This window comes from Oryzias latipes, chromosome 9 (assembly GCF_053564925.1).
Source record: "Oryzias latipes strain Hd-rR chromosome 9, Olatipes_Hd-rR_3.1".
Lineage (NCBI taxonomy): Eukaryota > Metazoa > Chordata > Actinopteri > Beloniformes > Adrianichthyidae > Oryzias > Oryzias latipes.
The window spans coordinates 14,128,890-14,152,637 of record NC_136245.1 but is presented as its reverse complement, the minus strand read 5'-3'; the positions used below and the strand labels follow the sequence as shown (position 1 = coordinate 14,152,637).

Below are 23,748 nucleotides of genomic sequence, written 5' to 3'. Positions count from 1 at the left end.
AAACCCTAAGGCTAAATTGCCTTGTTAAATTGGTCTATTACAAACCAGAAAGTAATAAAAGTATTATTAAAGTTGGATTGTGCCCATCACCTGTTGTGATATATTAAACTACAGAATAATCATATTAAAAGTTTTAAAGTCGTTGTTGTTAAAAGTTTTAAAGTTGTTGTTTATCTAAGCTGTTAAAGTTTTTTGCTAAAATGGAAAAGAACAAAGATGGAGATGGTGCAAAGTTGCAAAACAGAGGTCTGGAAGGAATGCAAAAGCAATGTATGCATCAGCAACTCTTACTTACATCCAGAGGTGGATGGTAACAAGTTACATCGACCTAATTAGGGTGCACTAACTTTGAGTGACTTCAGTGACCTTCTAACAGTAGTTACACTGCATCAAACCTTTACTTTGACCCAGTATTTAATAAAAACCATGCTCTTACTCAGATACATATATATCTAGTTCCTTTTTTTTTGTTTCATTTCTTCCGTTTATTCTAGAGATGCATTACCATCTTGTCACAAAATCTGTGCTGGAAAATAAATGCGTTAAAATGTTACAAATACAGATACAAGAGGACAAAGATTATTTGACAATCACAGATTTTATGCATTTTCTCACGTAACCCTATCCTACTTTAACATTGGGGGTGAGGTCATCTAAACCCACTAGACAGTGCGCTGAACCTTTTTTCTTCAATGATTTGTGAACCTCACTGGTGTCCATGGATTACATGAAATCTTTCCACCTTTATCCACCTTTGTCATGGTAGGGAGACCACGTCAATGCAAGGGTGGGGTCATCTAAGACAGCACAAGGGTTAAAAAGATTAGAGAGGTCTGTGATGTTCAGCATTGGAACACATGAACTTTGAGAGACAGAATCTAAAAGAAATAGGTGCATAAATAAAGGAATCCAGGAAATCACATTCTCTGGTTTTTAAATCATTTTCATACATTCATTTTTGTAAAATAATTTATTTTTATTCAGCAAAGAAGTATTTGGTCAATGGCAAAAGTTCACCTTAACACTTTGTTTATTTACCTGGTCAAAGGTTTCCTATAAACCAGGATTTGCACTTATTGTAGCCTCTATTTTGGCCCATTCTTCCATGCAGATCTTCTCAAGGGCAAGGGCTGTTGCTGGGCAGCATAAACTATCAACTTTCTCCTGGATTGAGGTCCAGAGACTGGCTAGACCACTCCAGATCCTTGATGAGTTTTTTGCAAGCCCTTCTTTGTTGCCCTGGTGATGTGTTTGGTATTACTGTCATGCAGGAAGATCCAGCCATGTTTAATCCTCAATGCTCTCACCGATGGAAAAAGGGTTTTGCCCAAAATCTCAGATACATGGTTCAATTCACTCTTTCCTTAATACAGATCAGTCATCCTGTCTCCTTTGTAGAACTGCTGCCCCAAACCATGATGTTTCCACCCCCATGTTTCACAATGGGAATGGTCTTCTTGAGCTGCAGCCCAGAATTATTCTTCCTCCAAACAATGACATTTATACCAAAGAGTTTCATTTTGTCTCATCTGACCACATGACATTCTCCCAATCCTCTGGATTTCACATTGGTCTCTGGTAAACTCTAGACTAGCCTGGACATGTACTGACTTAAGCAGGGGACATTTGGAACTTGAATTCATGATGAAGTAATGTATTACTGATAATAACCTTTTTTACTGTGGTCCTAGCTCTCTTCAGGTCATTGACCAGTCCCCCTTTATAGTTTTGGCCTGTTTCCTCATTGTTCTCAAGATAATTTGTTGTCCACCAGATGAGATGTTAAATGGAGCTCCAGGAGGAGGGAGATTGTCAGGGGTCTCATATTTCCTCCATTTTTTCAATATTTGCTCCAACACTTGATCTCTTTTCATCAAACTGTTGTTTATTTTAGATTGGTTCTTCCCAGTCTAGACCAGGGGGAGAATCTTGTCCCTGGTGTCCTTAGACAGTGTTTTTTACACAGAAAACCAGTTCAAACAGGAGTCATTTATACAAGTAACAAGTGGGGGATAAAAGAGATTCTTAAATAAGAAAGAAAAAACAGGTCTGTGAAGGACAGAATTGTTGCATTTTTTAGGTCCTGAATAACTATTTTCTACATTATTGTAACAATACATTCCTGGATTTATGAATTTCCTCTCTCTCACAATTGAAGTTTATTTATGATGGACATAAATACACTCAGGTAGGACAGCTTGCAGAATCAGTGAATGCCAAATGTTTATCCCCCCACTATACTGTAAATTAAAATGTAAAAAACTGCATCAAACTTACTGTCAATAGCAGCATGGAGCATACCAGGGCTGTTTAAATGCAGGCACAATGTTTGCAATCCTATACAGCTTAACTTCAGATGCGATACAAACAACAACCATGTAGTGTCACATCATATAAACACTGCAGTCGGCCATTGAAGCGCCATGAAAAATAAATAAAAAGGACTTTAAGCAGCATTAAGAAAATAAACTATCATCAGGCTGAGTGCTTCCACAGAGTGACATCTTGCAGCAAAAACGTGTCAGATCGTTAAAAAGAAAAATGCCAGCATGCCTGTTTAAAAACAGGATATGCCCTGTTAGACTTTATAAATATCTAAAAGCAGTGTGAAATTAAGCAAATTGTTAACCAAGGATTCAAGTATGCTAAGCCTTGATCTTCAAGTTGAAGTCTTGTCTGTCCTGCAAAAAAAGAATAAATGTTATGCATGTGAAGAATGTTTGATAGAAGAATGAGGTGTCCCCACTTTTGCATCTGTCAAAAATGTATCATCTTGAAGCAAATGACCTGTGCTGTGCAGTAATTTGAATTTACTACATGTTTACCACAAATTTGCAGCAAAAAGAAAAAAACAATTCTAAACCTTCGGTCAGATTTTAATAGTGATGAACCAAACCAAGAAAAAGATTTTAAAAATTGCAAATATTGCATAAAATTCTGTCATTTCTTGTCCAACTAAAATCTCTAAACAAAAATGTAAATAAATTCTTAGCCTGAAAACTACAGTTATAGTGGAACAAATAGAAAAAGCTTCACTCAATACCTAAATGCTGCTTTCATTATGAGTCTCATAATCTGAATGACTGATATCACTTGGAGTAGATTTAAACGGAATCTTGGCTGCTGTTTAGATAACACCGTTCAGAGCCAAAGAGTAATAGATAAAAAACTATAAGTGATTAGCCCACATGTTTTAAAAAGAATGAATATGTAAATAAATCCTTAATGAAAAACACAAAACACAAGGGATTTTTTTGCATATATTCCAGTCGCAGTGTAAATTAAAATGTTTGATTATGGAGAATAGAGAGCTAATGTCTCTGCTGTTAAAGGCAGACTCTTGTCAGGCTATGTAGTGTTATAATGTCCCTGTTAGATGACTTGCATAATACTTTCCTCTGGGAGATTCCCTAGTGTGTGGGCTATGTGGAATGATGTACCCTCAGCATAGAGAATATCCACCTTTTCATTTTTTTCTTTGTATTTTCATGTTAGAAGACAGCAACAGCCTCCCTTAGAGCTGCACATGTTCCAGTGTGGTTTAAATATTTTAGCATCACTGTTTTGTTTTTGTTTGTTTGCATTCTTGCATTTTCCTCCCTGATCAGGAGGAAAATCTCTCCGATTTTCACAAACAACAGTCTGACCTGAGTCAGAGACAACCCCAAGGCAGAAGCAGACGCTGCTCTGATTCACTAGGAGAGTTTACACTATAATTATAAGTATTTTCCTATGTAATTTGAAAAACATTGACTCTTCACTGAATATAAACAACAAAAATATTTTTTTCCAAATGGTCCCAGGATGACTTCCCAGGGTAATTATCTAACAAAACGAATCAGGACACAAACAGGAACATGTGCAGATCTGTCTGATGATAGTGTGAGTGAACCTACAATGCTTATCATATTGGGAGCCGTGAATCAACTTGCAGTTGTCTCAAAATAGTTGGCAGGGTTCATCAAACAGCAGCAGTGGAAGTTGCTGCACTAAAGGACTTTGGCGTAAAGCGAAATTGATCGCACTCCTTCACAATCACCAAGCAGCCTTGGGAAAATTGCACCTGCCACAGCCGCACCTAAATCACTTTATAACCATCCTTTCAGCCAATGAATTCACAGAGCAAGTAGTGTGTATAATACAGCAGACACAGGTCATTGCACTCTCCTTTCACTCAGACCTGAGTTTTGACATGTGCATTTAAAGCTTTTACCTGTGTTTCTTTTGATTGGTTCTATGTGGGTTTGTAAAAGGTTTCATTGAAAAAAGCTCCAAACTGTGCTAAATCATCAAACTTTTCTTAACAGAAGAAGGATGTGTGCGGGTCAAAAGACTGTTGGCCCTAGGGCTCTGTTGTCCCAAACCAATCTTTTTCTCTTCCCGTTTCTTTTCTTATCACTTCCAGAAAGAAAAAAAGTCTTGCTGTGTCACCTTGTTGGTGCAATCGCCTTTTACTGACAGTCGTTCTTTATGACAACCCACTGTACACATAACATCTGAACGGTTTTCACTCCCCAGTGTTGATAGACAAGGGTGCCTTTTTTCTTGTTCAATTGTTCTTTAAATGAGGCAGAATTTTTTTGTTTATGGTCACAAAACTGCAAAACTGGTCTGTACCGTAGTCGTCTCTCTGTATGAACGCCTTTTACTGAGTCTAATTTTGTTCCAGTTTGACGGTTAATTCTGTTAATTCTGCTTTGATTTGAATTTTGTTATTAGTGCAGCCCTCTGGAATGCTGTCCTCGTGGTCAAATTGGTCAGACTTTGCAGTCTCCAGTAAGGGCCGGGGAATATCCAGTTTTACTTTTTTTCCCCCACTGGGGAGCAAACATAACAAAAGATCATTTCTGCCTGCCTCCCACTATGTTACCAGCTGGTACATAAAAAACTGACATATTAGTCAATTTTCATTTGTTGAATTATGTAGTTTCCATCATATTAAAATATATTAGATTATTATTTTTTGTCTGATTTTTATTATTGTCTTAAAGCACCAATGCACCTTTAGGTCCAGTCATTTCCTCCTTTATTTCTTTTTAAGACCCACAACATTACTGTCTTAAAAATGCCCAGCTGGTTTATTTCAAATGTGATTTTGCAAGAAAAACAATTTAACTTTGTGTGTTTAAAAAAATTTTCAAGCAAATTGAAGCTGCCTAAATGAAGATGAATTTACAAGTGGAGTCCCAGCAACATGAAGTGAATATTTATGCATTTACTGTTGTGATTTAAAGCCCCAGGTAATCTGTGTGGAAGACCACGCACATTTCATGCTGGAAAATCAATTTAAAAAATGTTTCATCAAAGACTGAAGGAGCAAATGACAACAATAAACAGCTGCTATGGATGGTTTTAAAAAACAGCTGAGATGGGGCACTGCTGATGTTATTGCTGCAACATGATCCTATTTGTCATTGTTATTTTTGTGCAAAGAAGCAATATGTGTTTTGTCTTGATCCGGACCTACAACTTAGATACGAATAACAAAAAAAAAAAAAACTGAGAAATTTGTGGTGAAGCAAATGTGACAAACTTCTTTCAGCCTCTGGTAGTAAAAAATCATTTGCCTATGACACAGTATGAGTAAGTGGAAAGTTTCTTGTGAAAATAGAGCGCTCTCTTGTGTTCTAAAAGCAGAATCACAACAGTGATTCAGTATTTGGCCATACTGCAGCTACAGGGGTTTGCAACCTGCATGTGGCTCTTTTACCCCTCCACGAGTATGGAAGCGTTTCTGTAGCATAATTAAAAATAAAAATCTTCAATTTTCAAAATGAAGCTGCATTTTTTGACTCAAAATTCAAATGAAAAAGCAATTCGACAAGATGCTTTTCTTCCTCATTGCTGCTTATTCTGTCACCTAATTAAAATTATAATGAAAAGGGTATTTGACATTTCATTTTCAAAAAGTTCTCTAGTAAATGTGCAGCAAAAGTAATTTAGAAATGTCTAATTTGACAATTAAAATGGATTAACAGAAATCCTTTTTCATCTTCAAAACGTAACTGCTTCAAATGACTCAAAATTAAAATGAAAAAGAAATACTTCCAAATGCTTTTTCATTTCTACTTAAAAAACGCTTATTCTGTGTAATAATTAAAACAAAAATGCAAAGAGGGGATTGCATTTGCGTTTTCACATCCACCCTGCGAATAGTGTCACATATTAGAGCCCTGCGCGGGACTATTTTCTTCATCCCGCTCCCTCCCGCGCCCGCCGAAAACTCTGAGAATTTATTCCCGCACAGTAATAGAGATACATTGATTTTGTATCATCTCCAGTCCCACAGGAACAAAAACAAGTATTGATATTATTAAAGAGATCCATGTCCCTCCTCCAGCCTCATATTTTCATGCATTCCTCTTTTGTGTAATGTGCAACTTAATCATTAAATACATTTTCACTAATCCTGTTGTTCACTAAAGGTGACACGTTCCCAGATGTTTTTAGGGAAAGTGGGTGCTCCTCGGTTCAGGGAGGTTCTGATAGAGTGATGTTTAGCTTTTCTGGTTCTGATGGTTTTGGAGGAGGTTCTGCCTTTGGTTAAAAAGACTGCGTGTGTCCGTGCGCAGACAGACGGCCTGAAGCGCGCTGAACCAGCTGGTAAAGACGCAGGTCAAAGTCATTTGAATCTATGGAAGAAAAAAAACAATGTAATGGTTTAACAGAGCTGAAAATCTATGAATTATTTTTTTTTCTGACGGAAAAATACTTTTTTTAGCTTCAGCCTTTTCCAGTTTTTGCTGTTTTGCGCCTCAGTGGGGCATCGGCACGCAGATCTGAACACCATGCAAGTCTCACGATGAACCTCGTTTAAGGTTCTTTTCTGCTTCATCAATTGACATCATGTCCCTGCCAGGCAACCTGCTCCTTCCTGATGCCGCGCAGTGTTGCCAGATAGATTCACAGCTATTTCATCCTTCTGCTGTGCTAGACCGCCCCGACTAGCGTGTCAACCGAACCTACGATGACTGTATTTTGCACTCTCTGTGTAAAACAGACTGATGAGCGCGGGGGAAAACAACTCTCAGCTGCAGAGGATATGAACAGGTGAACAGGTAGAAAGGGAAAGCAGGTAAAGAGGCGGGGGAGGGGCTTTGGCTTCAAACTGTCAGAGAGATGGAAACACGGGCATCAGATTCAGATGCAGCTCTCACTGCGGGAGTTGAAGAGAGACTTTCTCTGGGACAATCTCATGAACGCAAACATGGAAACATGATTACCATGTAGAACTCTTCAAAATAATAAACCTGATATCTCCACATTCTTCGTGTCTACCATGCATTGATGCACACAGACAACGCTCCATGTAGCGATCAGACCATAACTTTAGCTGGTAGCTCCGCCCACACGCGACAGCGGTATCAGGCTTTAAAGAAGACAATTTCTAAGAGGCGGGGCGGGGCGTTGCACACCCCCAACAACAGGTTAGATGACAGTGGCCAGTAGGCGTCTCTACCTGGTGCGTTCACGGAGCTTCAGTACATAAGAATCCAACAGCCGCACAGCCTAACGTAGTCCGCTATTATATATTCATGAGATATTCATGGCAACACTGTTCCCGCGGGGGTTTTTTTTTGCCGCCCGCTCCCGCCCACAGCACAATTCAAACCGCCCAATCCCACAAGATTTGCGTTGGGTCCCAGTGGGACCCAATCCCAATGCAACCATCATTGCTATCTCCGTGTGTCCGGCTGCTAGCAGTCCTAAGAAGCTGTGTACAATCATCAGGAGTGCACAGCCGTCACAAAGCCCTCTCCTCTGCCACTAACACAAAGCTACACTGCTCCTAGCATGAATCTCTTAGCAGCCGGACACACGGAGAAAGCACTGACGTCATCGCCCCACCTCCCCTCTGGAAATGCAAAGTCGAATTGAATTATGAGATACTATTCGCAAGGTGGATGTGAAAATGAAAATGCAATCCCCCTTTTTGAATTTTTGTTTTAATTATTACACAAAATAAGCGTTTTTTAAGTAAAAAAGGAAAAAGCACTTTGAAGTGTTGATTTTTCATTTTAATTTTGAGTCATTTGATGCAGTTACATTTAGAAAATGAAAAAGCATTTCTGTTAATCCATTTTAATTGTCAAATTAGACATTTCTAAATGACCTTTGCAACACATTTACCAAAGAACTTTTTGAAAATGATATGTCAAATACTATTCTCTATATCATTTTAATTAAGTGACAAAATATAAGCGGTGATGAATAAAAAAATGAAAAATCATTTTGTCAAATTGCTTTTTCATTTTAATTTTGAGTCAACAAATGCAGCTTCATTTTGAAAATGAAAAAGCATTTCTGGTTTTGACTTTTATTTTTTTAATTATGCTACACAATCGCTTCCATACAATAGGGCTATCTGGGTAAAGAAGAAATAGACAGACTTTAGTTTTTATCAGTTTCTGTTTGAACGTTTAACAAATTAAGTTGAAAGTGAGTAATAACAAAAAAAGTAAAATAAACTAACTCAAACTTTATTCAACTCATTCACAAACAGTACCCCCAGTATTGGGGGTAACGGAATACAAAGTTACAAATTACTGTATTTCTGCTGAGCAGAACCTCTGCTTAGCTTTTTCTCTGTGAAATCAAGGATTTCATAGAAATGAGGGGAGAGGATACCGCTTCTCTAAGTTACAGAGTGACTGTTGTATCTGGCTTTACAACTGCATTAAAATTTTGTTATTTCTTTTAAAGGCAGATAGATAAGGAGGCGACGGGGAGTTGACATGGGGGCTGTTCATAGACTGTTCAATTAAAATAATTTCAAATTATTTGATGAGTGCCCCCTGCTGTGGCATGTGAAATAAGCACTTGATGATTGTGATTAAAGAAGCAGACAGAAGGCTGTGGACCAAAACGGAACAATTGTGGACTCTACAAAAGTAAACAGATTGCCAGTCCATCTCTGGTGTCAATCATACAAATACATTTAAAAAGCAAAAGATCCCTTCGAGTTAAGGGGGTGGTGGGGGATTCCAGCAGATGTGGCTGTACTGACAGGTCTCAAAAGTGCAGTGGTGCTCTGAGAAGAAGGCTATTTACACAAAAAAATTCGCCCTTAAAATGGCTGGTCCAGTTTTTTCGGCCAGCAGTTGGACATGTCTTGAATGAGTGTAGCACAAGTAGAGGCACAGGGAGACAATTTAACTGAGAGTCAGTTCAAAGACAGAGCAAAATTCCACTTTTATTTTGGCAGTTCATTTCCGCTTATCAGCTAGTTCATTACATGTTAGCTAAATATTTAGTTTGGAGTTAAATATTTAGCTCCAAACTAAATAATTAGTAAAAAGCATAAATATTTGTAAAAAATAAAAACTAAAGGAATAAATAAAATAGTTTAAATAAATAGTTTAGATAAAAGAATTTAGACCAGATCCAAATATTTCCTTGCAAAATACATTTTTACTTTTATCAAATTTGATATATACAGTAATCATAAAATATATTAAGCTTTAGATAAAATATTTATATTCCTAAGTAAATTTTTAGTTAGTAAATGTAACACGTTTTAATAAAAAATTAATTAAGAGGTAAATATATGCATTTGAGAAATAAAACCTACATTTTTCTCAAAAAACAGGATAAAAAAACAAAAATGTTGCTGTTAATATTTGACTGTGTAACTTTCTAAATGGCATCCCGTAGAAACAATCCATGTTCCATGTTGTTGCTTTACGATTGGCTAAGCGTAGAAAGTAGGCGGGACAAGAAAAATGCAGGGACCAATAGAATTCCAGATCACCGCCTGACAACAAAAGTAAACAGACTTATTTTGATATGTCGGAAATCAGGCAGCTGCGGTACTTCTACTCTATAATGGATTTCGTCTCATTATAACCAAACCTGAATAGCAAAACTCAAATACTCTGAACGGCATTCTGAACGTTGTACTCAAGTTATTTTAAAAAGTTATAAAACGTCTGACTCTGTATCTTTTTTAATCATTTCGTTGTACGTTAAATCAACTACTAGCATGCTAGTCGTCAACTGTGATGTCGGCTAACGCAACAGAGCACAACACCCGGGAAAACAAGTGCAGTTGGTCGGCGGTAAGGTGTATATAAAATACAACCTTTAAATACATTCTTTACGTTTATGCCCTCTTTAAATCAGTCATCAATCGAATAGGCTGTCGTCCTCGGTCGCTAGCTGCTTTGCTTAATTCTCTTCCTGTTTATCGGTTCCGCTCTGTTTAAACCACGTTAAGGGATCAGCTCTAAGTCATGTTGGCACCGGGCAGATAAAAGCGATGAAACCCGAAGGTCAGCGTGTTGTCATGGCTGAGGACGGAGCAAAGAGTGCGGTCGGAGGACGCGCTGGCTCGTCAGACTGTCCCGGCCGACAGATCTTCAGGAGTTCAGCCCACTTTCGCAGCCTGCAGGACGGCCTGCTGTCGCTCAGACAGATGGGGATCCTGTTCGACGTCGTCCTGGTGGTGGAGGGTCGACCCATCCAAGCCCACCGCATCCTCCTGGCAGCCGCGTGCGATTATTTCAGGTAAACGATGCAGCAGTCAATCCTGTTTTTATTTGTTTTTATTTTCTATTTTGAGCTTTTCAGGGATGTTTAGTCGAATATTTCCCAAAAATTTTCTCTAAATCCATGTTAAACTACATTATAATTTTTTTATTGTCTATTACTCCTTCATAAACCAGATTTAGACTGATTCGTATTTATTACAGGCCAGTTCACTTAACCATTCACTTAAAGTAACCTAAAGTAAAGTATTTTTAAAGCTTTATTAATTAGGATAACTTTATTTGTACACCCAAAACAACAACAAACCAGAAAGTTAAAATAATGACATCTTTATTTTTGTGTCAGAATAAAAGCTTTTCTGTTTAATGATATTTCTTGAAATTACTCTTAACATAATCTGATAAATGATGTGTCAATCATCTCCCTCTACAGTAACACATGACCTTGTTGTACGCTGTTACTTCCTTAAGAATGCAAGCCTCTATTCTAACATGTCTGTTTTTGTTAATGGAGCAGTTTTCTGACTTGGAAAAATCCCCAGGAGTTTGCTTTGAGTCTGTGAACTCACAAGCTTTGCTGTTCATAAGTAGCTGTGTAATCCCAGTGTGAAAGTGGCCAAGACACAGTACTTTACTCCATCGGTTTATGCACAGACATTTTTAAAAAGACATTTCAAAGTTTAAAATGGTGCAGGGAAAAGAGAGAAAAAAGGATTCCGACGTGCTCTGTGCCTTCATGACTGGGTGACCTGGTTAAACCACGACTCTTGTTATAGGGGGATGTTTGCCGGAGGCCTCCGGGAAACGCAGCAGAAAGAGATTCTTATTCACGGAGTATCTCACATGGCCATGAAGAAACTACTCGACTACATCTACACTGCAGAGATTGAATTAGACCTGGATTGTGTCCAGGAAGTCCTGATAGCTGCCACCATGGTGCAGGTAGATTTGTCCAAACCAGTCATTCAAAAAAAACAGTTTGTTTTTATGAGTCGTATTTTTCTTTTTCTGTGTTTCAGCTTGAAAGTGTCATCGGCTTCTGCTGTGACTTCCTTTACTCCTGGCTGGATGACAGCAGCATTTTAGAGGTGCTCCAGCTTGCGGATCTCTTTGAGCTGCAGCAGTTGAAAGACCGAGTCCGCTCCTACATCCTCAACAACATTCAAACTTTGTCTCGAATGGATGTGTACCGAAAGCTCCCTGAAGAGGAGATCTTTAGAGCTCTGAGCAGTGACCAGCTTCAGGTGACCAGTGAAAACGAGGTGTACGAGGCGGCTCTTTATTTTCACTTTAGTCCTGAGGAGGTGGAAGCTGATAAGGTGCATCTGCAGGTCAGTCTCAAGGTGTGTTTTTTTTTCTTCATTCTTATTTGTTGTGAAGCATCTGCTTAACTTGAACTCAGTGAATCTGAACTCCTTTATCTGTTTTTTTGTCTTCAAGGACAACCTCAAGATGCTTGAAGCTGTGCGGTTCTGCCTCATTGAGAGACGAGTGTTGCAGAGACTGCACAGCAGGCTGGACCAGTGTCCTCTGAAGCAATCGGTCTCAGCTGCGCTGCGGTACCATGAGCAGGAATTGTGGCAGCCTGTCCTGCAGAGTCCTCTCACGCAGCCCCGCTCCACCCTCTACTGTATTCTGGGTTTTGGGGGGATGTTTAGCTCTACCTCCCTCACAGACAAGAAAAACCTGTTTCAGGTGTTCCACCCGAGCTGGGGGGAGTGGAGGACTCTGCCTTCAGCTCAGTCTCCCCGAATGTCTAACCAGGGGGTTGCTGTCCTGAACAATTTTGTTTATCTCATTGGAGGAGATAAGAACACCAATGGATTTCGTGCAGAAAACTGCTGCTGGAGGTGAGATTGTGTCTGGATATTTACAGCCATAACCATCCAGTTGTTTCTTGATGTGATTATTTTGGGGCTCCTTTTATCTTTTCAACTACTTATTGAAAATTGGAATTTAATTTTTTATTTTCATTTCTAATTTAGTTTATTTCCAAATATTGACAAGAGGTTAAATACAAAAAAAATGAACATGTATGTAGGCAATTCAGTTATAAATTATACCCCTATAATGATATAAATATCCCAATGCACAATATAATAAAGATGGAAATGTTGATACGCATCCTACGACAGACTGGCGACCTGTCCAGGATGTCCCCTGCCTTCGCTCACGAGTGGCCAGGATAGGCTCCAGCAGCCCCGTGAACCCGAAAGGGACAAAACGGGTTTAGAAGATGAATGAATGAATGTTGGTGGACAGTTTAATTAGAAGAACATAATAATTTCAACTATTATGCAAAAATGATAAATCCACCTCCTAAACTGAAAAGATTAATTTTTTGTATCTTTGTATTCTTGCATAAATAAGCTTTGTTGATGCCTCGTAGAGAACTCCATACATATGCATAGTTTAAAAAAAAGGTATTTTAAATTGTTTTTAAGAAACAGTGTATAATATATCAACATTTGCAGAAATCGAGTCACACTTTTTTTTTTTTGCTTTAGCTATAATGGACCGAACATTCCTTGCCTCACATTTTAAGCTACAGTGGATGCAAAAGTCATCTGAACTCCTTAGCTTTTCACAGCTTTTTTGATGATGTACTTGTCATTTACTCATATTTTTTAATTATTTGAACCAGCAGTGCTTAGCTGTATACTCCACAAATAAACATTTTCTGCTTTCCTAATGGATGGTTTGTTATTTCAGGATTTTATTGAGAGGCTTTTTAGCTTCCATCATTGCATCAGGATTTAAATTAAATTTTTTTGGTCCTTCTCCAAAGCAGGACTCATTTTATGGCACATCCTGTGTTCTTCTCTTAATTCTGCTGGCAGCTTTTGGAAAATATTTCACCATGAACTCTGTTGTAATTTCATTTTAGGTCTGACTTGTTGCTATAGTTAAACATTTAATCTCATTTTATTTTAAAATGTAAAGTTATAAAATCTTGTAACGCTGAAATACATCAATATGTCGCATTTCCATATAAATGGGCTTAAATCTTTACTGATTAGGAGTTTCTCAGTAGAACCCAGATTTGAGATGATTCCATATCTGGTTTGTTTAAAGATCTTTGCTGGTGTTCAAATGTGTTTTCTTTCTGATGGTCCATCACTCAGGTATGACCCACGTCACAACAGCTGGGCCTCCATTCAGCCTCTGCAGCAACAACACGCTGACCACTGTGTTTGCGTGGTGGGGGGTCACATCTACGCCATTGGGGGACGTGACTACAGCTGTGAGCTGGACTCAGTGGAACGCTACGACCCCAGCACAAACATGTGGCAATTTGTCTCTTCTCTGAAGAGAGAGGTAAGGCCCGTCAGGGTGAAAAAGCAGTACGTGCAGTACCATGAAAAACCACATGGTGGAGCCACTAAGTAACTTGACAAAATCCAGATTAATGATTGATGCTGTCTTTTTTTCCTCCCGATTAAATACAATTGGGCTTTGCTTCCAGGTGTATGCCCACGCAGGAGCAGTGGTGGATGGGAAAATATACATAACATGTGGGCGTCGAGGAATGGCGTACCTCAGAGAGACATACTGCTTTGACCCTGCAGCCAATCACTGGGCGGTGTGTGCAGAGGGACCAGTGGAGCGGGCGTGGCATGGCATGGCTGCAGTCAATGGACGCATATATGTTATTGGGGGTAGTAACCATGAGCGTGGATATCGCCGGGATGTCAACAAAGTATGAACCCTTATATTAGTGGCAGTAGTGTCAATACGGGATAGAATGCCCATAAAGTGTGACTTGTTTGTTCTAGGTGGCGTGCTTTGATCCTGCAGCCAACTCTTGGACTTTAGTTGCCCCTCTCCCCTCTGGACATGGAGAGCCAGGCATCGCCGTGCTCGACTGCCGCATCTATGTCCTGGGAGGCCGTTCGCACGACAAAGGCAGGAGGATGAAATATGTGCATGTGTACAACACGGATGCAGATGAGTGGGACGGTGAGACTGAGTTCAAAGAGCGCGTCTCTGGCCTGGCAGCCTGTGTGGCCCTCATGCCCCCTGCTGTCATCACACAGGCCAGTAGTTCGGAGCAGCGCATCAAGGCATCATGGGAAGTTGTGGATGTGTATACATCAGAGGACTCCAGTGAGGACTGAAGCATCCACACAAACCTGAATCAAACCATATTGAACTTAACTTCTTCAGCACACTGATAATGTCTGTGGATCATTAAATTAACTGAATGAGTTTATGGCCTTAAGGACTCTCTTTTAGCTTTACAGCAGATTCTTTCTTTTTTTCATATGCTAAATGCTGGTTACACTAACATTTCTGCTTTATACTCAAAAGGTGCCTGCTTGTGCTCAGATTATTTCAGCTTAGATCCTCCTCTCAGTTGATTGAAGATCAAAAACACTTGAAAGAGTGTTTTGGAACTTTAGTTCAAGTTCATATTTTTTTGTTACAAATCAGAATCAAGATCCTCTCAAATGCTAAAGTTTCGGGGTTTATCTTTTTCTTTATTTTCTTCTGCATGGGACTGTGGGTACAGATGTTTTCTAGCTGTCCAATCACATTAGTCTGGACTCCTGAGTGCAGCACTTCTAGGAACTACGCAGCAGATTCATGATTTTGAACCATCGTTTGTCTAACAGGGAAATCTGTGCCTTTCTGTTGTTGCCATTTTCTTTAATCAGTGTTGTTTGTGAAGGTTGGAGTTGGAATGACAGAGTGTTTTTGCAGGTCGTAGGTGTCAGGATGGTGCAGTTTTTCCAAGTGACAAACATACATTTTATTGATGTTGTTTGTAAATGAGAATCTGTTTACCTTGACAGCGCTAACCGGTTACCATTTCATGACCAACGATGACTCTGCAGCTCCTCATTCTTTCCTTTTCATAAAAATCTTTTAAAAAAAAGTCTTAAATGAATGAGTTTATGATTGAGGTTATGTTTTTATGTATTTATAGATTGAGCCCCACTTGATCCATTGTAAAAGTGTTTCTTTTAATTATGATTATGCGTCATGTTTTAGGACATACCATAGTTATAGTATTAGGGCCAGTTTATAAACAACATTTTTTTTATAAGTTACAACAATGAAGTCCTAAATTTACAAGAATACAGTCGTGTAGATTAATGGCTTTAAAATTTATAGGCTAAATTGGTTACTTTTTACATTAAATTACATGTTTTACAGTTGTACGTTTATGTCTTTAAAACATGTACCGTATTTTCCGGACTATAAGTCGCACCGGAGTATAAGTCGCACCAGCCCAAAAATGCATTATAAAGTAGAAAAAAACACAGATAAGTCGCACTGGACTATAAGTCGCATTTTAACTTTCACAACCTCATATGACACAATCATAGCAGACTGTTTATCTAATAATTTCACAGTAATTTTTTCTCAAACGTATTTATTGATTCTTTTCATGAAGCATCATTAGCCAACTAATACTCTGTTTTCATCCTGTATTTGTAGAAACAGTTTTCACTTTTATTGCATTTCTGAATCTATGAAATCATTGGAAAATAGAATATTATGTTTTTAGCCTTCAAGATCTTACTGTATAAAAAAGTTTGCTGATTCTCTGAGTCACTTAACATACTCTTAACACCTAACATACCTCATACATCAAATTGACCCAGGAACATCATCTCTGTTCCTCACAAATGAACATAACAGGAGGGTTAACAATGTGTTTATTTCAATTTATTTCTAATATAACTCGCTGCGGAGTATAAGTCGCACCCCTTGCCAAACTATGAAAAAAAGTGCGACTTATAGTCCGGAAAATACGGTAAATTTACGAGAAAAACACCAAAGTTGTCGGTTTATCGGAGCCTTGCTTGAAGATGAAACATGTGGAGCATTTTGTGAAGCTTTATTTCTAGATAGGTTTTAAAAATAAAGAAATTCTGGACCTTTTGGCGACTCAAAATCAAATTATTGTCAGTGTAGCCGGCTTTCCTGGGTTCGGGGTCGGTAAAGCGGAGTTTCATATAAGGAGCTCAGAGACACCTTTGGGTGTAGAGGACCTCTACTTAATTCTGCCCTTTTCATTCACATGTCACCTTACGTCATGAATCTGTCATGCACACAAGGAACACCGGGCAATGAAAATAGTGTTACACATGTCCCATCCTCCAAATGAAACGTCTCATTTCAATACAAAACTACAAAGATGAACAAAAATAGTCTGTCACATTAGCATAAGAACGCTAAAAAATGGAAAACTTAGAGATCTTGTCTTTCGTGGAGGAAGAAGGGATTAAAAGGGGACAGCTGCAGGGACACCAATGGTTTCATCAATGGGCTGCAGAGATCCTGCAAGCCACCAATCAATGAATAAAACATTAATGAAAAGTTCATTTAAACAGAGGATCTTTCAAACATTACTAAAATTATCAATAAACATTCAGCTCACCTGTTCAAATCCAAGACAGTTTGACCAAATTGAGTTTAGTTGGTCTGCTCTGCTGACGTTCACTTGCTGGACTGTATGCTTACTTCAACTGTAAGCTTGTACATTTGCAACTTTAATTCCATAAAAAATTGAGTACATTTTCTTTTTGTTTTTTTGGTGGCCCTACTACTTTCATCGCAGAGCAGCAGGAGTTCCGTAAAAATTCACCTCTTGATTTGTGGCTGGTGTGGAGTAAACCCATCCCCTTCCCATCATCCATCTGTTTACACTCTGTCCTGCATGCCTACAGCCCCTCAAACCTCAGACCTAACATTACAAATAAGGAGCAACACTGGAGCTATCCAGCCGTACAGTTTTGAGCCAGATGCCAGCTCAGACAAGGGAAACAAAGACGTACATGGATCTAGTCGTCAGAATTGAACAGAGCAGGGTATTGTGGCTTGCCATAGTAGCCTCTACATAACAATAAATGCAATTTGAAGCTTTTTTTTCTTTATATATGTCCCAAGGCTGGGTTGGTAAAATGGATTCATTGATCTAAATTGATCCAAGCTTAATTAATAAGTAATCGATACATAAAAGTGGAGATCAATCATAAATGACTGTCCTTTTCCCGGTGACCTTCCGTGTAACAACAGCTAAGGCCAAAGTCCGTATTATAGAATTCCCATAGGACAGCTATTGCTAATGTTCCGTCGAGCTAAGAATAGATTGCTGATTAAATGAACAGCTTTATATTCACAGGCAGGAATTTTCCAAACTCCAAACTAAAGTCTCCTGGAATAAAGTGTAATGCTAGTGGCTAAACTGCAATTTCCTCCAGGAGAGGCAGAACATAATGATCTGCACTTTTTTTGTTGGAGCTTCTCCTTTTGAGAAATGATGTAACTCTCAGATTAATATGAATATCTTCAAAACATACATAGGTTATTAATGTATTTCTATACAAATATGTCTAAATTTGTAAACCGTGTAAATTCAAAATGAAATTGAATCAAATTGAGTTGATTGAAAGAATCGAATCGATCAAGGCTCTGGTGGATCGGATCGAATCCATTTTGGAAATCAATGGTGATGCCCCGCCCTAATATGTCCCCTATCATGAGAAAAATGCTACAAAAACATGTTAAAAACACGCTTTTCATCAGAGTAAATGCACACGTAAAGCAAAAATAGTTGTTCCTAATTTCTATTTGAAACATCATTTTTATCTTGTATAATTTACATTTAAGGGGCAAACAAGCAGGGAGGGTCAGACTATCACTTTTAAAAGAAGTCAGGTTTTGTCAGTTGCAGACTTCTTGTTAGGCATCGACTTGGTCAGAGTTGCTTTGCAAGTGCACTGCAGCACCACCGGTATTATTTTGGGCTGATATTTGGTTAAAATTCATTCCTGTAAGTTGAACACTTTTAATAAATCAGAATGTTTTGTTTCTTTGGGCTTCAGATGTGTTTGATCTCAATCTGAGTGTGCTTCATTTCTCGCTGCCCATTTGATTTAATTCAACACAATTGAAATGTAAAATCTCCTGAGATGGTTTTCTTCCTCGTCTGACAGCCGTGCTTGTTTTGGGGCCTTTTTTTATTCCACCCAGTCTCCACCAATTCCTCTCCATTTGGCTCTAAACTCTCTCAGCTTTATGAAGGCTGACTGCTGCTTTCCTCTCTGAGGCTGTTTCATCTACATCTGTTGCCCTCCCACCGCCCCCTTCCTTCTGTTTCACACTTTTGTGTCAGCCCCCAGTAAGTTTTCTGCTGACACCACTGATTCACAGATCCTCGTTGTGTGTTTATGCATCAGCCGTTTTACTCCTAAGATGCACCACTGCCACCACCTGAGGGACAATCAAGACCACCACTTAACAACCTCAGTGCTCTTGGCAGACTTCTGAGTGCGGGTCGATCTGCTGCTCTTTCCTGGACAATTATCAAAGCAATGAAATTGGCTGGTGATGTGGAGCTATGCAAATTAAACCCAGGGGAGCTGGAGATGGGTTTGAGTCAAAGTACCTGCTTTTATCCTCATTTCTCCTGCTGTGCTGAAGAGGAAGAGCTCAATAAAAATCAATAGGGAACAAACAAGTGGTGGATGGAGATCTGTCCTCTGAGATGGTTCTGTTTCTGCCGGGTGTTTTCTAATAGGCTGTAAGGATTCAGAAGAAAAACCACAGACGACCTCAAAACTGTCAGGATTTGTGCAAAGACCATCAAATGGCAATATAAGACGTTAAACTAGAAACAAAAAAGGTGACAAAGATGAAAGATTATCTCTGGCAGTGTTTACATCATTTAATCCATCATTCAGCAAATAAAAAATATTAACATTTAAAGATGTAGTTGATCAAGGTATTTTAGGAGTAATGCATGAAGCACATCAGAATAATCTGCCACATACAAAGAAGATTTAAAAGGATATTAGACTTTAACATTGCCAAAGTTCAGATAAAAAAATATGTTTCAATTCAAGAAGTCAAGATATAAAACAATCTAAAAACAATACAAGAAACTAAATTGCTGGAAAATAATTGCAACTAAAATACAATCAATCAACCTTGTTGATTAATTCCAGGTACCCAAATTTACAAATAAGATCCAAACCTGCCAGTGTCTGTGTACTATTACATGTAATTCTTCTTTGTAAACCACAAGCAGGCGTGTGTATGTTTAGATACATACCTTTTTAAATATATTTGTCACTCTTTTTTTTTTCCAAGAATGTAAAAGGGGCAGAAAACCAGTTTTATTCTTCTGTTCCCTTTCATTTCCCAGGTATAAGATCGTTTTTATGAAAATGAAAAGAAATAAAGGGAAAAACATCTTTTCAACATAAAAAGTTGAAAAAAATATTGATTTATTTCTTATTTGTTTTACAAATGTTACTGTGCTTCCCCAGTTTCCATATACTGTGAGCCAAGATTTACTCAAGTGAATAATTCTTTCTAAGCTGCAATAATAGCTAATGCTTGTAAACTGAGGAAGTTGGAAGGTTGATGTTTTGGCAAGATAATGAATAGCACTGAGTAAAAACCCACAATAAAACTAGATTGCTCCTCGAGGAAGCGCCTCCCCCAGTGTTGCAACAGTCATTAGCAGCTCATATCCACTCAGGGCGACAGGTCTGTCTGCCTGTGTTTTTAGATGTCAAAAGAAACCAACAGCCCCCATTTTCATGCTGCTTAAGGCCTATTGACATGGAGAATGAGGGCTGTCCAGCTCTTTATGTGCCTGTAGGTAAACCCCAGCATGTGAGCCGGAGTCACAGTAACACACCGTCTTTAATGCATGCTGGGCTTGTTAAGACCCGAGTGGCCCCCAATTTGTGGAAATACAAACAAAACTCTTCAGGAGTCGTGATTGTCATGCCAGTCTGCGTCTCACTACAACAAAATGTATATAATAAAATATAATATTCTTCACTTGAAAAATTAAATACGTGTGGTCCAAATAACAGAGAAAATGTGTGAACCATATTCCTGAGAGGGTAACATAATAAATACTCCCATGTAAGCAGAAAATAACCTTCATGTTTTTATTATTTTCACATCACAATTCACACAGACATACATTGCACCTTTTTTCTCTTTACAAAAATATTTTTTTTTGCTGAGAGGTAAGACGAAATAAAAAATAAATAGACAATTATAAAACAATGAGTTTTGCACAGGTTATCTTAAATCAGCATAAAGGAAATCATCCTGCTCTCAGTCGTGTTTGGACATGCACTCCCAGACATGAGAGCACTGCTTCATCCAGAGTCTCAACACTGTTAACTTCACCAGCAGGAATAAGAGAACAGTGGGTATTGACTCCACTCTGCTACATTGCCATGGTGATAGCCGTGGTGCACAGCTTGTGAGCTGTAGTCAGCAGTCAGATGGGGAGGAGGGGGATACTGAGCTGGTCCGGGGCCGCCCCACTGGCCGAGCGGCTGCTCTGAACCGTAGGGGCTGTAAATGTGGTGTCCAATCACCCCTGGCTTGCTGGCCTGGCCCACAGTCATGTTGAGCACCCCAGTATAATCCTGAGGGCCTGGGAGGTGGTGTTGAGGGGCGCAGTGAGAGGGACCGGCTTCATGCACGCGAGACTTTGAGGACTGGTGGTCAGGGACAGTGGCGACGTCAGGAGCCCTGGGTCCAAAGCTGTTTCTTCCTGATCTGCTGCCTGAGCTGGGGGAGGAGGATGGAGATTTCCCATACTCATGCACCCTAGGGAGCGAGAAGAGGATTTAGCCCCCTTTGATTCAACACAACACTACTTCATTCCATTCAGCAGGACTCACCTGCAGGCCTGGAAGGAAGCTGGAGCAGGAACAAGCTGCTCATTGCTGTACATGTCTCTTGCATCCACACACACGGGAGAGTCTGTCCTCATAATCTGCTCCCTCTCAGCCCCCCATGGTGAGTAACGCTCCTCCTTAACATCCTCCTCCTTCCTTTTGGACTGATCTTCTCCATCATAACTGTCATAGGACGACGTACAGAAATCTGAAAGAGCTCAAATGATTAGATAAGCTCAAGAACGGGCAAAATGACATAGAAACGAGAAGCAGTCACCTGGTGAGCTGTCCTGCTTGGAATCATTGTTTGAAATCTCTGTCCTCTTTTCTCTTTTATCCGAACAGGTGAGATGTTTGTTTGCACGTCTGCAAAGGCAACACTTTTAATCTCCAAATTCAGCATTGCCTTTATTATAACTGGTTTAAAAACAAACCTCTTTTTGTTGGTTCCCTCATCTCTGAAACCCTTTGCAAAGGGGTTATGATCAATCTTCAGTTTGGTAATCTGAAAGAAGAAGAAAAACTTTTATTTATCCCAAGGGTTGTGTGATGAAAAGATTGCATGGGCTGGCTGCGGCTGAACCCTACTTTGGTGTTCTGGTAGGCGGTAACTGCAGTGAAGGACGTCTCTGGGAAGGTGAACATTTGGAAGACACTCCAGCGGACACTGAACAGGTCATCTGCCTGGACGACGTGGAAGCGTGGATGGTATCGATGCATCGAGTGCAAAATGATCTGCAGATATTGAAGGCACAGAGGCTTCCATCTCACACGCCCGTTTCTGCAGAAAGCACCACCATAATTTCTCATCAATACTTACATGACCGTGCTGGTCGAGCGTGTTATTGGTGAGCTTCAGCTTAAGAAAGGAGATGCTCTGCTTCATCCAGTGGCTCCCAGGAGCTGGGGAGTCTGGGTGGACGTAGGTCCTGCAGGGAGGTTGAGGCTCTGCTTTTCCTGCCACCTCCCATTTATCTTTGTTCCACTGTAGGGATGATGCAGATAGTGGACCTCAAAAAAACATATAATCCACACAAGAAAGCTGATCTTTCTTTATTTCCCACGACAGAGTGGGAAGCGATGGCTGACCCTTACCACCCACAGAGACAGGGGGGCAGTGCTGTGGGCTCTCAGCAGGGAACAGAAAAACAGGATGAGATAACAGCCTTTGAAGTACGACGTCAGGGAAGAGGGGAAGGAGGAGGATACTTACTGAAGAACATCTATCTATGCTTTACATTCTGCAAGTCAGAGAAGAGGCTCAGATGCAGCTGATAAGACTTACTTTGTAGCGAAAGCCATCCTCAGGGACCATATCAACCAGCAAGATGTACTTGGCGCATGGAATGAGGCCTGAAAGGCTAACTTTACAGTGTGGAAACATCCTCCTGGAAACAGAAACAAACATGTCGGACACAGAAGGGATCACCTGCAAATGATTGGAGCTGCAATGTTTTGTCTCACCTGCCTGGCTTTGTGATAATCATTTCAGTTCCAATTTCATGGAATGTTCTCCAGAGGTTGGGATCCTCCAGAGTCATCCTGATGTTACCCTGAAGATAAGCATCAGGGGCTCCAGTGATGGCAGTGGGAGGAGGGCCACTGAAGTTGGACTTCAGCTCTGGGGGAGAATAAAAAAAAGGGTCAAATGTTAATGTAAAAGAATGAAGCATTTAAGTGATTCAATCTTTAATCCTCTTCTGCTGGTTCTCACCTCTGATGGACTGCATTCTTCACTTGCAGCAGCAGCTCTGGCTGAGAAAGCTCTCTCATGAAAACTCAATGTGTAATCCGTGGGCCAGACAAATTCCAAAATGTGACAGAGGCCTGCCTCAAGTGTGAAAGAAAAATCCTGCAAACCCCTGAGGTCAGTCCTGCTGGTCTTGATCATTCAGAAATGAAGCTGTAGAAGAGGTGGACGACGACTTTTAAGGGGAACCTTTGAGTTGGGCGGGCCATGGGGGCCATTCCCACACTTTGAAGTGACACGGTGATGAGCCAGTGGCCCTCTGTGATTGGAGGGTGCTAAAATCAAAGAGACTTAACAGAGTCTTGATACCGTCCCCACAGGAAGGGGGACTAAGGAAATGCATCTTTATTAACTGCTAAGAGACTTTAAAACAAATATGGATGCACTCCCTTCTGCAGATCAAGTCTTGTGGCACCACAAGCCAAATATCCTTGACACACGCATAAGCATGTGCAAAAACATCACTCAGTGTGTTTGTGCAATGTGGTAAACCCTGAAATGACTGCTTCGATACATCTGAGAGTAAATGATGTGGAAATGTAGTTTAAAAAAACTCTTATTTTGTTAAAAGTAGCATCCTTTCACTATAAACTGGTTCAGCTTTCTAAAATGTTCAGCTTTTTCTGTCAAATGGGTGAGAAACTTTGTGTAAACCCATAATGGTTTGATCATATCAAGTCTTGTGTGGCTAACTTTTCACCTGAGGGCATGGTTCTGAGGCCTGCAGGGAGTGTTGTGTATTAGAGTGTCTAGACAAACCCACTCTGACAGTTAATCTCATTAGGCTTGTTTCCCCTTGAAGAGGCCAGTTTCTCTATGTGGAGAAAGTCCTCGTCTATAGGCA

The 23,748-nt window shown here is 39.7% G+C and overlaps 2 protein-coding genes across 3 annotated transcripts; one reads left to right on the top strand and one right to left on the bottom strand.

The window, feature by feature from the left end:
* The first annotated feature begins 9,744 nt into the window (after positions 1-9,744).
* On the top strand, positions 9,745-16,379 carry klhl22 (kelch-like family member 22). Of its 2 annotated transcripts, none has more exons than XM_004072542.4 (8): positions 9,745-10,058; positions 10,217-10,506; positions 11,264-11,429; positions 11,507-11,818; positions 11,928-12,337; positions 13,613-13,805; positions 13,954-14,187; positions 14,264-16,379. In XM_004072542.4, exons 1-8 carry the CDS (start codon positions 10,002-10,004, stop codon positions 14,603-14,605), a joined length of 2,004 nt encoding a protein of 667 aa, XP_004072590.1. In that variant the 5' UTR covers positions 9,745-10,001; the 3' UTR covers positions 14,606-16,379. The 2 variants fall into 2 exon arrangements, with proteins under 2 accessions (XP_004072590.1, XP_011477747.1); XM_011479445.4 differs by having other exon boundaries at positions 11,507-11,830.
* A 4,014-nt stretch (positions 16,380-20,393) lies between these two features.
* On the bottom strand, positions 20,394-23,059 carry tbx16 (T-box transcription factor 16). The gene is made up of 9 exons (XM_011479448.4): positions 22,869-23,059; positions 22,619-22,775; positions 22,440-22,542; positions 21,975-22,139; positions 21,743-21,889; positions 21,589-21,659; positions 21,432-21,520; positions 21,158-21,362; positions 20,394-21,083 (listed from the first exon to the last, which is right to left on the bottom strand). Exons 1-9 carry the CDS (start codon positions 22,882-22,884, stop codon positions 20,651-20,653), a joined length of 1,386 nt encoding a protein of 461 aa, XP_011477750.1. The 5' UTR covers positions 22,885-23,059; the 3' UTR covers positions 20,394-20,650.
* Positions 23,060-23,748: the final 689 nt, after the last annotated feature.